At 44.5% G+C, this 17,072-nt stretch overlaps 1 protein-coding gene across 1 annotated transcript in view; it reads right to left on the bottom strand.

The window, feature by feature from the left end:
* IQUB (IQ motif and ubiquitin domain containing) overlaps positions 1-17,072 on the bottom strand; it is a 256,750-nt gene that overhangs the window by 215,504 nt on the left and 24,174 nt on the right. The window contains exon 2 of the mRNA XM_069229884.1: positions 3,338-4,092. Within this exon, the coding sequence (XP_069085985.1) occupies positions 3,338-4,079 (742 nt within the window). The 5' untranslated portion in view covers positions 4,080-4,092. The remainder of the gene's footprint in view (positions 1-3,337; positions 4,093-17,072) is intronic.

Here is a 17,072-nt window from a genome sequence, read left to right as displayed (position 1 = left end):
GACGTAATGGTAACGTCTGCCAGCACAGTGCTCCTGTGCTGAGGACGTAACCATTACGTCCTGGCACATGAGCTCAGAGGGAGTAGTGCTCCCTCCGTAGGCTTCCCACCCACCCACCCAGGGCAGGGATGGAAGGGGAAGCCCTTCCCCTTCCTCCCCGACCACCCCCACCAGTGATGTCTGAGGACGTCAGCGCGCAATCGTGTGCTGACCTCATCAGAGGCCACGCGATTGGAAGAGAAATGCAAAGCCCCTAGGACCGAGAGGAACTAACCACCGGTGCAGGAGTGACCAGCAGGCGGCCCTCATCCTAGCCTAGTAGGTGGCAGGCCCGAGAAGCCCCCCCCTGTGCCCTGCCTGCATCGCCAGAGTGACCCCCGGTCCCTCCATTGACTTCAATACAAAACTGAACGCCTTGTTCAGACACTGCACCCGGCCGCCCCTGTGCTGCTGAGGGTGTATTTTGTGTGCCTGTTTGGAACCCCCCCAGTGGTCTACAAACGCCCCCTGGTCTGCTCCCCGAGGATGCAAGTACTTACCTGCTAACAGACTGGAACCAGAGCACCCCTGTTCTCCATAGGCCCCTATGTTATTTGGGCCCTACTTTGACCTCTGCACCTGAGCGGCCCTGTGTTGCTGGTGCTGGGTGTTTGGATTTGACTTGAACTCCCAACGGTGAGCTGCCTATGCCCAGGAGACTGAACTTGTAAGTGCTTTACTTACCCGAGAAACTAACCAATACTTACCTCCCCAGGAACTGTTGATTTTTGCACTGTGTCCACTTTTAAAATAGCTTATTGAAATATTTGCCAAACCTGTGTATGCTATTGTTTTAATTCAAAGTTCCATACTTATCTGTGTGAAGTACCTTACAATGTATGTACTTACCTAAATTCTGGATCTTGTGGTTCTAAAATAAATTGAGAAAATAATATTTTTCTATATAAAAACCTATTGGCCTGGAGTTAAGTCTTTGAGTGTGTGTTCCTCATTTATTGCCTGTGTGTGTACAACAAATGCTTAACACTACCCTCTGATAAGCCTACTGCTCGACCACACTACCGCAAAATAGTGCATTAGTATTATCTAATTTTTCCACTATCAACCTTTAAGGGGAACCCTTGGACTCTGTGCACACTATCTCACTTTGAGATAGTATATACAGAGCCAACTTCCTACAGTGGCCCTCCATGGTGGCTTGCACCCAGACTGTAACTTTGTAAAGGAAGTCTGGGTTGTGGGGTTCATGTCAATTCCAGTGATATGTGGGTTACACAACCTGGGAGAGGAATGAGAATCTCAAGAGGGCAGAAAACCCTAGAAGACCTTCTGCTGTACACTCAGGCTTCCATGGAGGCAAGTAAACGGGTATAAAGAGACCATAGCTAGCTCCTCTAAAAACCTAGGAAATCCTAATGGAAAGGTATCAAGTCAGTTGGAGCTGCGCAGAATCTCAAGGCAGGGGCCTAAATAATAACTGTTTGAACCATACCTTGATCCCCAGAAACTGTAAATATTTATCTTCTTTGTAATGCAGAAGACGGTCTCTTTCAGATCAGAGCACAAAACCAATCCACATCTCTAATTACAGGCGTCCTGGTAATCCAAAGAAACATCTCAAATCTTTGTTTTACAAGGAATGTTTTTAGATCTCTCAAACCCAGAATGCGTATCAACATCCCCTTTTCCTTGCTTCCCAGAGGCACGTCTTTCCTTATTCCTTTGGTTAAAAGGTTTCTACCATTTGTGGCAAATGTGATGAAAACAGAATATGTCAATTAATTTGAGCTATGGATTGCACAGCATAGAAATTAAAGTCAAGCAACCAGACAGTTATTCCTTATTCCAGTATTTGTGAGGTTTACTTATCTGAGAAAGTCTTTACCAAATTACAAGAGCAAGGTAAGGAAATTGATTTTATGCCACCCATTTCACATTATTCCTGATTCTCGGCCTGCTGAAAACTTACCTGTGCATACAGAGTTATTGTACGATGTGCCCCCAGGAAATTCAAATAGGAGTTGTCTTCGGAAATACCCAAATCAACATCTTGAGATACAGAATATGACTTTAAATTAAGGCTGTTTGGTCAAATTGTTCTGTCTAATAGAAGCAGTAGGAAGCATCTGGGGCAGCAAGCTTTTACAGTCTTCCAGCATAATGTAGTCAGTATCACAGAAACAGCAATGTGCTTTCCCAAAAAAGCAGTAGTGGATTGTCTGACAGATTTGAAGACACAGCCCTACCAACCTCCGTCCTGAATACTTTCTCAGCTAGACATTGCAATGCAGGACCAAGACAGCCATACGTATTAAATTGAAATACATATGGTGATGATAATGGCTGATATGGGCTGAACATACAAATATTAGGCAGCAAAGAAACGATTTACTGAGGCAAGTATTCATCACACCAATCCCACTATTTTGTGTGTGTGTGTGTGTGTGTGTACCTTTAGAGAAAGAGGGGGCAATCATATGCCAATCAGGCTTAGCTCTCACCCTAAACAAGCTAATCAGTCCTACTGCTAGCCCATTACCCCTATGAATAGAACACAAATAACCCAATACATTGCCTTACTTTAATCGGTCGCATCTTTCAATGGGTCTCATCTTATTTAGTTCCATATCAGAGTGAGCATGAGACTATTGTCTTGTCTTATATGCAAGTACCAATGAGGGCAATTTATTTAACAGCAAATCAGCAGTGAATGGACATTCTTCAATCAGCGGAATCACTGGTAGGTATTCTGTGTGAAGCATTGTCAAGGCCTTAATGAAATGCAAGTCTAAAACATAATGTGTACATCCTTGAGCTCAGGCTAAAATCACATGATTCTATAATCCATTAGGGGTGCCCACTGTGGCAGGCAGTATTAGCCACCTCTATGCTTCCAACTTTGTGAAGGATAACTGCCCAGTCATTCAGCACCACCCTTGAGGCAAAATAAAAGCATTTATTTGTGCAAGTTAATATATTTAGTGCTGCCTGTGTTGGATGTTACACAGTGTGGTGCTGAAAAACTAAAACGTTATGACAGCTGTTTGAAAAAGAACTTGTGAAGATCTATTTACCTTGAAAAGCAACAGGAAGGAACACTAGAGAACTCCAATTGGCAATAATTGTAACAACATAATTATTAAAGTGGTGAGATTTTTTTTAATCAATATGTAAAAATAAGTAAGAGGTACATGCTTGTCAATTCTATGTGCTCCGGCAATACTGAGTATCATGGTGTTCACAATGTGATGTGTCTCGCCCTCCTCAAAATGGGAAGTACACTCTAAAAGGCAAGTTGCTCACACTAAACACAGAAAGATATATAAAATGCAAATACCTGTTGCAGTGGCATTGTTCATGTCCTCTGAAGCCAAGGTCTTCTGAAATTCCAAATTTGTCTTTGTTCGCCTTCTCTCATCCAGTGAAGCGTTTGGAATCATATCACCAGCAAGATCTTGCTCTTCAAACATCAGTGTTTGCTGTTGTTTATCTAGGACCTGGCCCAGGTCTGGGATAGATTTTTCTAGGTCACCATGACGCTGCTCTATGGTCACTTCCAGTTCATGAACTGCAACTTGCTCTCCAGTCACTGCGTCTTGATCACCACTTAGTTTCTCCTGTTGATTAGGGACTTCTTCTTGGCTTGTACTTAGTTGCTCAGTTTCTCCTGAGGTTGGTTCCTGATCATCGGGTTGAATACGTTCAGCTGTAACAAGAGGTTCCTGGTGCATATCTGGTTCTTCCTTTTGCTCCAGAGATTCTTCTTTGCCAGTACTTGGTTGTTCCATTTCTTCTTGGGTTGGTTCCTGATCGTCATGTGATAACCTACCCTCTGTAAGACTAGATTTCTGTTGTGTGCTTGGTTGTTCTTGCTGCTCGGATGCATCTTTTGGATCTATGTGTGGCTGTTCCTGTTCCGGCTCCTGATCAATACTTGGTTCTTGTGCAGGTTCTGTCTGGACTTCTGTTGGCTCGTTAATATTTGTGTCAGATGTTTCAGCTGCTATTGTAGGCACTTCCTCCACAGCCTCTTCGTCCATTTTTGTTTCACTTGAAGATGGTGTTCCTGGATTCTCCATCCACCTTAAATGACTAACATATAAACAAACATAAACAAATAAATTTCACTGCCCACCATAATGCATTGTTACATAATTCTGCCTAAAGCGTAGTACGTGCTGAGGTACTGCAAGGAACCCCAGACGAAGTTAGGGCCATATGTACAAAATTTAGGAACTGTGATTTCCTAATTGTAATTCTTACTAAATCACAATTAGGAAATTGCAATTCCTGATGTAAAAAAAAAAAAAAAAAAAAAAACTTACAAATGTTAGATAGTGATTCCTAATGGGGCACAAATCAACCTAACTCGTGAATATTAATGAGGTAGGGTGCAATTTGTGACCCATTAGGAATCACAGCCATCACAGGGATGGTGGCCTGCTGAGGTCAGCAGACCACCATGTAGGTGATTGCTTGTCAATTAAGCATTTTTAATGCAGCCCGTTTTCATTAAAGGGAAACAGGATATGTTTAAAACGAAAAAAATGAAATTTTCAAGCTTCAGTTTTGAAGAGTAGGCAGTGATTAGTGGGATCACTGCCTGCTCTTAAAAAATATTATTTTTCCATTCTCAAAGGGGATGGTGTCCCTCTAATACCTCTTCCCATTTGCGAATGGGTTACCATCTCCTTCAAGGAGTCAGAAAAGTATTACTGTTTTGCGATCGAAATTCTTAATACATTTCATTCACATTCAATATTTGTAAGGGACGCCCATAACATCCCCCTTACAAATACCAAGTTTCAAACACAAATTGCAATTTGGTACCATGTTACCGAATCGCAATTTGTGCTTTCTACATATGGCCATTAGAATCGGATATTAATTGTTAAAATCTAATAGCAATGATCTCACAAATGGGAAAAACTACCATAATTCACTATGAAGCAGCAAACTTCTAATTAGCGAATACAGAAATGTTTTAATATACTTAGGTTTCATTTGCAATGGTATTTTATAAAAACATTTAATTTTTGTGAATATGCCATGAGAATGCTAATGCAATAAAACAAAAACTACAGAGTGTTCAGATGTGGGACCCTACATGCATTTACACTAAGGGGGTCATTCCGACCCTGGCGGTCATAGACCGCCAGGGCCGGGGACCGCGGATGCACCGCCAACAGGCTGGCGGTGCATCCGGGCCAATTCTGACGGCGGTAAAGCCGCAGTCAGAAAAGGGAAACCGGCGGTTTCCCGCCGGTTTTCCCCTGGCCTGTAGAATCCTCCATGGCGGCGCTGCAGGCAGCGCCGCCATGGGGATTCCGACCCCCTTCCCGCCAGCCTGGTTCTGGCGGTTTTGACCGCCAGAACCTGGCTGGTGGGAACGGGTGTCGTGGGGCCCCTGGGGGCCCCTGCAGTGCCCATGCCAATGGCATGGGCACTGCAGGGGCCCCCTAACAGGGCCCCACAAAGATTTTCAGTGTCTGCATTGCAGACACTGAAAATCGCGACGGGTGCCACTGCACCCGTCGCACGCCTTCAACTCCGCCGGCTCCATTCAGAGCCGGCTTCATCGTTGAAGGCGCTTTCCCGCTGGGCCGGCGGGCGGCCTCCTGGCGGTCGCCCGCCGGACCAGCGGGAAAGCCAGAATGTGCACCGCGGTCATTTGACCGCGGTGCGGACATTCGGCGGCTCCCGCCGGCCCTGCGGTTACCGCGGCCGGCGGGAGTCGGAATGACCCCCTAAATATGCTAACAGTTTATGTGCATTAGCATTGCCACTGAGGACTGTTGCCTGCCAGCAAGACACAGTCAGATAGTACACTGTCGGTAATCATTACGAGGCACTGACTAGCTGAACGCTGTGTCTTTTAGAAGAGTGTGTGCACTTCCAATGCACACTTCAAGAGTTCTTAGGTTGGCCACATGTACTTCCAATACATATGGTTAAGATTTACCCAGCAGGCCACCTCCAAAGTGTACTTTCAAGGTCTTCGAAAGGCAGCAGGACAGCTGCAGCAGATCGCAATATGCAGGACACTGATTAGGTTGTCACAGCTTTCCTGAAACCACATAGCAGGGCATGTCTTAGTAGAATCCTGTTAGAAATGGGGTCTTTTTTTGGCACTCCAAGCAAGGACTCTCACTCTAGTCAGGGTAAAAGAGAATCACCCTCAGCTAACCCTGCTTAACCCCTTGGTAGCTTGGCACGAGCAGTAGGCTTAACTTCAGAGTGCTAGGTGTAAAGTATTTGTACCAACACACAGAGTAACTTAATGAAAACACTACAAAATGACACATCACAGGCTTAGAAAAATACAAAATATTTATCTAAACAAAACAAGATCAAAACGACAAAAATCCACAATACACAAGTCAAGTTATCACTTAAAAACCAAAAAGGGTCTTCATGTAGTTTTAAACACAACGCTAACGCTGTTAGCATGAAAATGTACCTTGGGTGCGTCAAACAAAAACCCACACGGGCGAATGTGCGTCAAAAAGGGCTCCAGGTGCTGGCAGAGGGAAGTCTTTGCTATCCCTGAGACTTCAAACAACAGGTGGCAAGCCCTTAATCAAGCCCTTGGAGATCTTCACAAGAAGGAAGGCAGCACAAAGCCCAGTCTTTGTCCTCTTAGCACAGGCAAAAGCAGCAACTGCAGGATAGCTCCACAAAGCACAGGCAGGGCAGCTTTTCTTCCTCAGCTTTTCAGCTCTTCTCCAGGCAGAGGTTCCTCTTGGTTTCCAGAAGTGTTCTAAAGTCTGTGGTTTTGGGTGCCCTTCTTATTCCCATTTTGCCCTTTGAAGTAGGCCTACTTCAAAGGAATGTCTCTCTTGATTGTGAAATCCTGCCTTGCCCAGGCCAGGCCCCAGGCACACACCAGGGGGTTGGAGACTGCATTGTGTGACGGCACGCACAGCCCTTCCAGGTGTGAGTGACCACTCCTCCTCTCCCTCCTAGCACAGATGGCTCATCAGGAAATGCAGACTACACCCCAGCTCCATTTGTGTCACTGTCTAGTGAGAGGTGCAACCAGCCCAACTGTCAACTGACCCAGACAGAGAATCCACAAACAGGCAGAGTCACAGAAATGGCTTAAGTAAGAAAATGCTCACTTTCTAAAAGTGGCATTTTCAAACACACAATCTTAAAATCTACTTTACTAAGAGATGTATTTTTAAATTGTGAGCTCAGAGACCCCAAACTCTACATGTCTATCCGCTCCCAAAGGGAATCTACACTTTAATCATATTTAAAGGTAGCCCCCATGTTAACTAATGAGGGACAGGCCTTGCAACAGTGAAAACGAATTTAGCAATATTTCACTGCCAGGACATATAAAACACATTACTATGGGGGTCATTCTGACTCCCGCCGGCCGCGGTATCCGCAGGGACGGCGGGAGCCGCCAGAATACCGCTGCGTGGTCACAAGACCGCCGCGGGTATTCTGGGTTTCCCGCTGGGCTGGCGGGTGACCGCCAGAAGGCCACCCGCCAGCCCAGCGGGAAACACCCTTCCACAAGGATGCCGGCTCCGAATGGAGCCGGCGGAGTGGAAGGGGTGCGACGGGTGCAGTTGCACCCATCGCGATTTTCAGTGTCTGCATGGCAAGGAGGAACCAAATAGGTTCACTGCCGGGAAGACCTTTGACTAAAGTTTCCCTACGAGGTCCATTTGTCTCCTTACCCTCATGAGGCTTAAAGTAGGGCACTACTAAAGAAATGCAAATATAAGAGACAAAGTAGGTTGGTATGTATGGCATTTATGAGTATGGTGAATGAAAGTTTCACAATTGAATGCACACAAATAGGATACTAATGGGATCCTCGTGATGTGCTGACGAAAGCCAACTAGCCCAGTGCAAAAAGAATAGATGATTGACGGAATGCTGAACAAATCAAACATTCACCCCGAGTCACAGATCTGGGTTAAATCCATCATTTATTTTGCCAACCATGCCATTCCAGTTTGGACCGAGCCATATGCAAATCAGTCTTGACCCCGCACCCCATGGAAACAGTCCAGCCCGAACTGTTCTTTTTACATTTGTCCCCCTAAGTGGGAAGGGTATGCCCAGACGTGGGTCCCATGCTCACTGTGCCACTGGATACAAGCTAGCCTGGCTAATGAGGGATGATTCCACGAAACCAGTCCGAGGATGCTCATTTCCAGTCCAGGGAGGATGCGTTGATGAAGAAACCCACCCTCTGTATCCCTGGGTCAGCATGTTCCAGATATTATACAAATGCCTCACTGTTCTTGCTGGCTTTCATCAATAACCAAAGAGCTCCCTTGGCTATCAAGGTTGAGCCCATCCTGATACATTAGGTATCTGGACAAGGATTCTATGATTAAGCATGCCACTTGGAGTCCCAGTGGGTGAGGGTCCTTTTAATACCATAGGATCATCTCCTTGGGGTGGTACAGAGAGATAGCCTAAGCACAGTAGAAGTTTCCCCCTATTGTTTTGGAATGGTTAGATGTTTGCGAAGAGGAGTGAACCCTGTATCACTTCTCACTCCCTCCTTCTTGGAATATATTATCGCTACTTGGTACACATCCAGTAAGGATCTGTCCTGTGCCCTCTCACCATCTCTTTACATCTCTTCTCTCACCATCACTTCCTTCACTTTTGAGAAGATCTCTATGCAGATGAAACACAAACCTTTATCTTTAAGAACCTCTTTCATTCCTCATCTTCAGGCACGAATCGTAAACTGTCTCACAGCATCCACCACTGGGTGACTCTCTGGTCACTTACGTTACATTCGCCGAAAAATAAATAACCTATTTTCTGAAACATCAGTACCTGTCCTCGGCCAGAATCGTTGAACACTTTAACCCCTCAAAGAGCATGAAATTCTTCTTATCTAACAACTTAGTCAGATTTTAATTATTGCCCCTACAAAATGGCTGTTCAAACCTACTACACAAACAAGATACTGATTCCCTTAACAACATGCACTTCAATACTCCTAATTAAGGCAGGAGATTTTTCAGTAATAAAAGAAGATATTTTAAGTTTCTCCCAATGAAAATGTTTTGACTTCAATGCAAGTTAATCATAAAACTATATTCTACTGATTGTTTTTCTAAATTTTCTTCTTGAGTGTACCCAAATATTGGCATGCCTGGATAGTCCTAAGACTAATGCATGCAAGCACAGTCCTTAAATTTGACTGCTCTAAGTCTACTGGTAGGTCCCAGACTATATTTTTATGCCACCAGATAAGGTGCTAAACTCTCTACCAGGATTCTAAAATCTTCCCAGACACATTCCCCCCTCACATTACACAGCCCCCCTCATATTACAAAGCCAGGTTAGCTTGATATAACCCAGCACAAGAGCCCTTTATAAGCTATACTTCCTAGTTTCTTCACTACAGAGTAAGTATGTCCTAACTTGTAGCCTACACTAAGCTTGCCAAACCCTTCTAATCACCATCTAAAAATCCATGTGGAACATCTAGATTTCAGTCCTCCTATCTGCAAGGTCCCTCTGCAAATGAACTGCTAAAGTCAGTTCAATTTCTCTGCTCATGTTAAAGACTACTTTCAAGGAACACTTTATCTTACAAGAATCACCATAATTAACCACACTTTACCATTACTTAGACACAAACCAGATCGTTAAATAAGCATATAGGATAAATGTCAAAAGGCAACAATGAAGGTATTTAGAGCATGTGTCCAGTGCCAGGCGCGCTCACATACCATCAGTTACCCTCCCTGGAATACAATTTATGATGACATTGTGTAAGTTTTTTTTAATGCGCAATAATGGATGACAAATAAGATGTGTGTACTAATGACTTTTATGATGAATATATTCTGAACCAATGGATTCATGATGCTGCACATGAAACTGTTTTATTCTAAAATTTAGAAGTGTGTTTATTATTGTACTTTAGTTATATCACATTTTTGTGAGAGGTTCCATTTTATTAAAATAGATGCTGTTTCTAGTGATCGGCTCATCTTGCTCCAGCTCATTACCCCTCCTAATCAATGTCCACTGAGAGTCTTCTAGCCCCACATTTTCCATGCAGCACAGTGTATTATGACATAGTAAATTTCCTTGGAGAGTGTGTATTGTGAATGAAACTTTTCATGGTGTTCCTGATGTATCATTCTGAAAGACACTTCCACTGGAAGTTCCAATGTAGGCCTTAAAACATACTAGTGCCTGAGCCCTTGTTTGAGAATGTTTTATGATGGATTTTACATCTCCAAGCTACTGTTACTGTGAAGGCTAACAGAAGGATTTTTCTACCTTAGAAATGGGTTAGTGCTAACGAGTCTTAAAATTACGATCCTGCTTTTGATTTGTCCAATGTGAGGGAACAATGGTCAAGTCATGCCCAATCTGCAGTTCTGCTAATTGTTTATGCGTAAAATGTGTATAAAAGCCCCGGGTGTTGTGGGTTGGTGTGACTCCTCATTTACCTTCCGAAACTCTGATTTACTATAGACTTTTTCTTCTCTTTTAGGATGTTGTCAGTTCACCTTATGGGCCTGGCACTTAGATTGTTGGGAGGGTTTCTTGCTTAATTAAGTTTTAAGACTTCTGATCTCTGATATTGCACTCTGTTTCTGAGCCTTCATGGCAGATACTGTATTCCTCTGTATGGCTCATATCTGGAACTCAGTTATTGAGTGGTCCCAGTTACTATTTGATTTTACTCTGCTACATTGATAGGCTTTATGTTGTGGAGGGTGGTGACTTTTACCGCAAGATCAAGGGTACTGGAGCCAAAGTCCCAGGGGTAAATTTTGGGTTGTTTGAGGTATTGGGGTTCAGTGAATTATTGGAGTTCGATCTCCCACAATATATATACACAATTGTTTGGAAGTATCCATAACAACAAATAAGAAGCTCACAATAGTCAACAAATTATACTGAACATCAAATGTATTGTATTTATTTAGTCCAGTACAAATATAAATGGAAATCCTTTATACGCCACAATGAACAGCCTTGTAGAATGTAGACAAATGTCACCCCTCGCAGCCAACACGTTGCACAAGCAAAGTCGACATTATCAAGGCAAGCCCATTAATTATAGACTGCAACCTGTGCTCCATCAGGGCCGCATTGGCCAGGGTTCCACTGGCCATTTCTCCAGCAGCTGCATTTTGAAGCCATTCTTTCATGTCTTCTCACAGAACTAATTAACTGACACCACATTTCTTCAACATACAGCTGTACTAATTAGAGGAAGTGTAAGGGCCTTTAAGGTTTCTTACGTCCTACAGTTATTCATAATTATCTCATTATTTAACACCCACCTATCATCTTACACGGAGCGTGCTCTACATTTACCCGAACAAAACCACGATTGGCCAGTGACTCTCTGACAGATACACCATTTCTTGTCGAAATGCTTCCGCTGTTGACAAATACGGTGCTAAATGCTAAAGTTGGGACGTAATATTGCTGACGGTAATCGCCATGGCCAGTGGGTGAGCTTGTTCGGAATTGGCCCCATGCTTATGTTGTATGACTAATGGGTTAAAGTAGCACGAACTGTTGGTACGAACATAAATACAAATTGTGTTTTTGTTCCGACACTTTTTATCAAGACATTGTTATACACCGCGCGTACAGTAAGCCCACGCCTCGCCGCCCTTCTTGATTTCTGCGTGTATTACAGCTTGCGGACTGAACGACCACGAGCATGCCAGTGAGACGTTAGGCCTCTGAATCTAAACGGTGTGGGTGCGTTTCTTCGTCAAGAGGTTGCTGTTTTAATTAAACGTAAATCCATAAAACGGGGCTTGCTGGCGGAGTCGATAAATCAACATAGGCACAAACTTTCAGGAGTAACCTTGATTTCTAAACAGCATGGTGGGCCGATGTTGGACTGCCACCTACTGGCCACTGGACAGAACTGACAAGAGTTTAAATACCTTAATTTAATGCTTAACCCCTCTGTCCTGCGGAATTAATATTTTCATACACATGACCATGGCCATAAAGCAAACGCCACCAAGGTATGAGGAACTGGTAAAGGTAATAACGTGTGAAAATCTCATCACTATTATTTGCACATTAATATACACTACAGCTCATCTCTGTGTGTAGAAAGTAATCCAATGTCCCGACATGAGCGTGAAGTGTTAATCTCAATAAAATAGGCATGGTTTATGCATGATGGCACTACATCAACTTCAGTCTGGGTGGTCAAGGGTGCTATCTGTGGCATGCTTTGTGGTACCTATGGGATTGAGTGCCCTTGCTATGTCTTAGAGTTCATGGGGGTCGGGACAGGAGCAAACGAACAGGTTTGTACTTCATGTCATTTCCAATCCTTTCCCTCCTCCCCCACAGCCCCTAAACAACCAGTAGGCTTACTAGTGGCTGGGAAGAAACAGTTGGCGCTCCTGGCCCAAGGGCAAGGGGCTTATGTTTTCACATCTCCCGGGACTTTCCCAAGGACCTTGGAAGGGTGTAATATGCCCGATCCTTCCATCTTACACAAAGGAAGAAGTCAGAAACTTGCATTTGCACCAGGGCAGAAGAAGTATGCTGCCCGGTGATGCGTCAGACTCCCAGCTTCCCTCCCAGATGGATGCTTCCTGAACCGGTGGCCAGACAATTACATACCGCGGGGTGACCTCCCCTGAACTTTCACAAAGTATTGTAATCCTTTTCCTTTGTAAGCCATAGCAATTGTAGATCTTACCCACCTGTTCAGGGACTGGACAGATGGTCTCAAACCCTTCCTGAAAAGGCTGAAATTAACAAACAAGGATTCTCCCCTTACCAAAGAAGAGACTCGATTTACGTATACTGGTGCTGCTTTTCTAACATTCAAAGAATGAACAGATTCCTGATTTGCTGATGAAGGATTAGGAACAAACTGAAGTAAAATCACTTTCTGCTTCTCTTAAAAAGAAGATAGCACTTTTGGCCTAAACAAAGGCCCCTGTCTAAGAAATAGTTTCTTGGAAAAATCCTCAAATAAGATGGTCTAAATAGAAGAGCCCCCACTTCTCCAAGCTGAGGTTATGGAAACCCCCCAAAAAATATATATCTTCCATGTCAAAAAAAATGTAGGGTAGCAGATTCCAGTAGTTCGAATGGGTACTTCTGGAAGGAATCTAAAACAAAATGAAGATGCCAGTCTGGAGCCAGCTTTCTTTTTGAAGGTCCAGATGTCTAAAAACACAGGTTTCAATGAAAACCACCGCACCCCAAGGTTCTCTAAGGTGTATAAAAGCCTTTACAGCAACCAACTGCAGCCTTAAGGTGGAAGAAGCCAAACCTACTCAAAACACATCCTGAATAAAAGAGAGTAGAGACAGGAAATAAAATCGAAATTTCAGTGATAACGCCATCTTCAAAATGACTATAGGAGACAAGAGTAAAAACTTATCTATACTTTTGTCCCACAATGGCAAGATTCCTCGAAAAACGCTTTCTCTGCAGACCGCCCCTCTCAACTTCTAGGAATTAAATCATATTTTTTCCATGGTCAACTGGCTGAGAGAAGAGTTCACAATAGGAGAGGGACAATTTGAAAGGATCCACTCCTGACATGTCCCCATCGGATGACGAAGTGGGAACCAAGAGGAGCGTGACCAGAAGGAAACAACCATTATCCCACAAGCTCTCTCTCTCTTGATCTTCATTAAGACACCTAGGGTCAGAATGAAAGGGGAAAGGCATAGACAAAATCTTGAGGCCACTGGCGAGATACAGCCAGTGCACAAGCCGGTTCCTCCCTGTGTCTGGAAACAAATCTGTGATTAAAAAAAGAGGTTTCACTGCCCCAAATCTTTTGTGAGTCCAACATGACTCCCCATTTGTAGCCACTTGCAGCCATCGTGATGATCCTTGTTTAAGCAGACCTCAAGGGAGTCCCTGCTACTATATACAAGGGGTTGAGCTACTAATATGTTTCTAGGCTGACTTCCTCAGATATAGGAAGGGGAGTATCTAGATCCTTGGAGACCAGTTTACAGAGCTTTAGAAGATTTCCAACAAAAATCACAATATGGAATCTTGCCTAGGGAATGATGAGAACAATTTCTTCCCTGACTACCTGAATTTGCTGCCAATTCCTTGCCTTTGATTTCTTGTGGGCCTTAACAACAGAAACACAAGCCTGAGTTTTTCACTTTCTCGTTTCCGGAAGCAGTACCACTCCCAAATCTGTCCAAAACTTTGTTCAGATGAACTTCGTATTCTGAGAAGAAAGTAGGCTTTAGTTTTTCCAGTTTATGAGGAATACATGCTTTCAGAGCAGGGCTCCCTCAGTTTCCAGGTGGGATATTGTTGGTTGTATTAAACATGCATGAGTCATCCGGTTGTTCAAATAAGGGTGAACTGCAATACCCTGATTGTCCAATGGAGCGACCAAAGGAGTCATTACTTTCTTAAACACCCTCAGTGCTTATGTCAGGCCGAACAGGAGGTCACATACCTATAAGTAGTGATCCTGCATGCCAAAACAGAAGTCTATACAGTATCCATGTTTGAAAATATTCATCATCCAAATATCCGAGACCTACCACTTAAGCTGCTGTGTCTCATGTTCCTTGATAGCCAGGAGCACTGTCCCTTTGGTTTGAAGCTTGTCTATTTGATGCCAAATATTTGTAATCTCTGCATGGTTAAAACGTCTCCTTCTTTTAGCTGGTTAGTGTCTGTGTCCTTGGAAGAAGACCCCAAAATATTTGATTTCCCTTTGTAAGGAAAGAGATGCTTGTGATCCTTGGATGCCTTTGTTACCAAGATATCCAGCTGGTTCTCAAAACAACTTGACCCCAGAAAAGGGAATCTTTAATAAAGCTGCCTTTTCAAAAATTTCCACCTTCCAATCCCTGCTCAAAATTTGTCAGCAGCAGCCATAGCTGATTCCCTGAGTTCTTAGCAAGCTATGTCTGATGGGAAGCTTGGACCACCATCAGTCTTTTTTAAAGACTGTTTTATCCACAGCATCTGAAGGCAGAAAGTCCGATAGACCAACTGCAATTGCCTCTACCAGAATAGAAACAATAGAATCAATCTTGACATTATGCAGAAGAACTGAATCTGTATTTTCCAATATATACTTTTTCTGTAGAAATCCCTACACTGTCAAATGATTAAAATCCTTCCACTCTCTCAATATTAGGAGTTGAATCCTCTTGTGCAGATGCAGAGCAGGACCTGAGGAACCTTCACATTGTGGGATAAGAGTTGACGATCTATCCTCTATAAGCTCCACTGCGGGAAAGCCTAGACTATACCTCAGATTGTATCAAATATTTGCATGGAGCAAGGAGATGGGGCGCTGGGGGCAAGGCTGAGTAAGATGACCACATAAGCATGCCTTGCAGGAGCTTCTGGCCCAGACAGCACAATCCTTCATTATCCTGACAATCCCTGAAACAAAATTGGTTGATTTGGCAGCAGCAACACTAGGGGCTATCCCCATGGGCCTGTGGATGTTTGGAGGGCTTGCATGTATAAAACAGTGCCAGTAGAAGAGGGAATGGGTCCTGGCCCTTGTGGTCTCAGAGAGGGAGCCAGCCTCAGCCCCGGGTCACAGACGCACAAAAACTGCTGGGGCACCTCATGCAGGCCCGAGCTGGGACCGCCTGCAACAGTGGCAGCAGCAGCAACTGTGGCAGCTGAGGGCCATTGCAGAGCATTGAGGGAATCGTGCAGCGGTCGAAGAACTTGAACGGAGACCCTGCAGGAGGGAGTCGGAGCCTGACGTGGCGTGCTGCTTGATTCGAGCGCACGCACTGGGCTTTTTAGTCGACAGACAGAGCCTGCAGAGATGTGGCAGTGAGGCACAGGCAAGCCAGGGCCTGCTAGAACAGCAGAGGTCTTCCGGCAGCGAGAGGAAGACGACAAATGGAAGAGTACCCCTATCGTGGGGACCTGCCAGCATTGTTGGCTGCAGGAGATCCCTGCTGAGGTAGGCGCACCAGCTGGCGGGTTGTCCTCGGCTAGAAGCAAAGGCATCCAACAGCGAGTGCTGCAGAGCAGAGATGGGACAGCGAACGTGGTGGCGAGTCGTGAGCTGGCAAGGTAAAACAATTTTCAACAAAATAAAAAAGAAAGACGGCCATGGCTTGAGGGTCCACTTGGAGAAATTAAACTCTATGAGGCATAATCTGCTGTAGAACGTAAGAGGGCAAGTGGCCTAAAAGCACGCTGCATAATAGAAGTGTTGGAGTCACTAGGTGTGGCTGGTGAGTGACTGTGGAGCGCTAGAGGGGAATACGCCCCTCGGAACACATTACAGTATTGCACTAAACACTATGGAGAACACACGCACCATACATATTGAGGGGTGCCTGACCCAAAACTGAAGTGGACCCAAAACTGAAGCAGAGGGGCCCCCGGATGATAATCAGAGGCAAAACTAGAGGGACTTAGGCCTCCTGTGATTGAGACTGCACTTGAGCCGTAGGGCATACAGACCTAGTTATACACCCTGATTACTGGCTACGTACTCAGGAGTGTGTACTCTGAGCAGCGGACTAGTGCCAGAATAACACAGGATACACCTTTGAGGCCTTGCTGACCACAGGCTCCTTCCCTGAGGAGCAAGTGTTCTTAAGAAAACTTGCTGGGCCAGAGGGCCACACATCTAAAAGAGTTCAGAAAGCTAGATACCCAGTAACACAAGCCTGTCTCTGGAATGGAGCTTCGACACCAGCGACCACATCAGAGGTCATAAGTCACTATGGGGAAAGATAAACCTGTGAGAGGGGCCCAGACAAACAACATTGTAGAATATATGGTATTAGGCCACAGACAGCTGGACACTAACCAGGATGCTCCTCGATCTTCAGAATGGAGAGAACCAATGCAAGGCACTGATAAAATACTGGAAGCTATAAGAGAACCTTGTGAGGCACTCAGAACAAAAATGGATACTATGGCCATGGATAATAATCACTTGTGACTAGATCTTCGAAAAGTAGTCTAAAGAGCTACTGAAGAGGAGGTAGCCACTATCCAGACCATGGTGCAGGAATTACAGGCAACGGTGGCAGGCCTGGGATGTAGCACAACCCAAATAGATGAATACATCGAAGATGCAGAAGGCCGTTCTAGAC

The sequence above is a fragment of the Pleurodeles waltl genome, chromosome 4_1 (assembly GCF_031143425.1).
Source record: "Pleurodeles waltl isolate 20211129_DDA chromosome 4_1, aPleWal1.hap1.20221129, whole genome shotgun sequence".
In the NCBI taxonomy this organism is placed as follows: Eukaryota; Metazoa; Chordata; class Amphibia; order Caudata; family Salamandridae; genus Pleurodeles; species Pleurodeles waltl.
The sequence above is the reverse complement of the archived record's forward strand: the minus strand, read 5'-3'. Positions and strand labels throughout refer to the sequence as shown.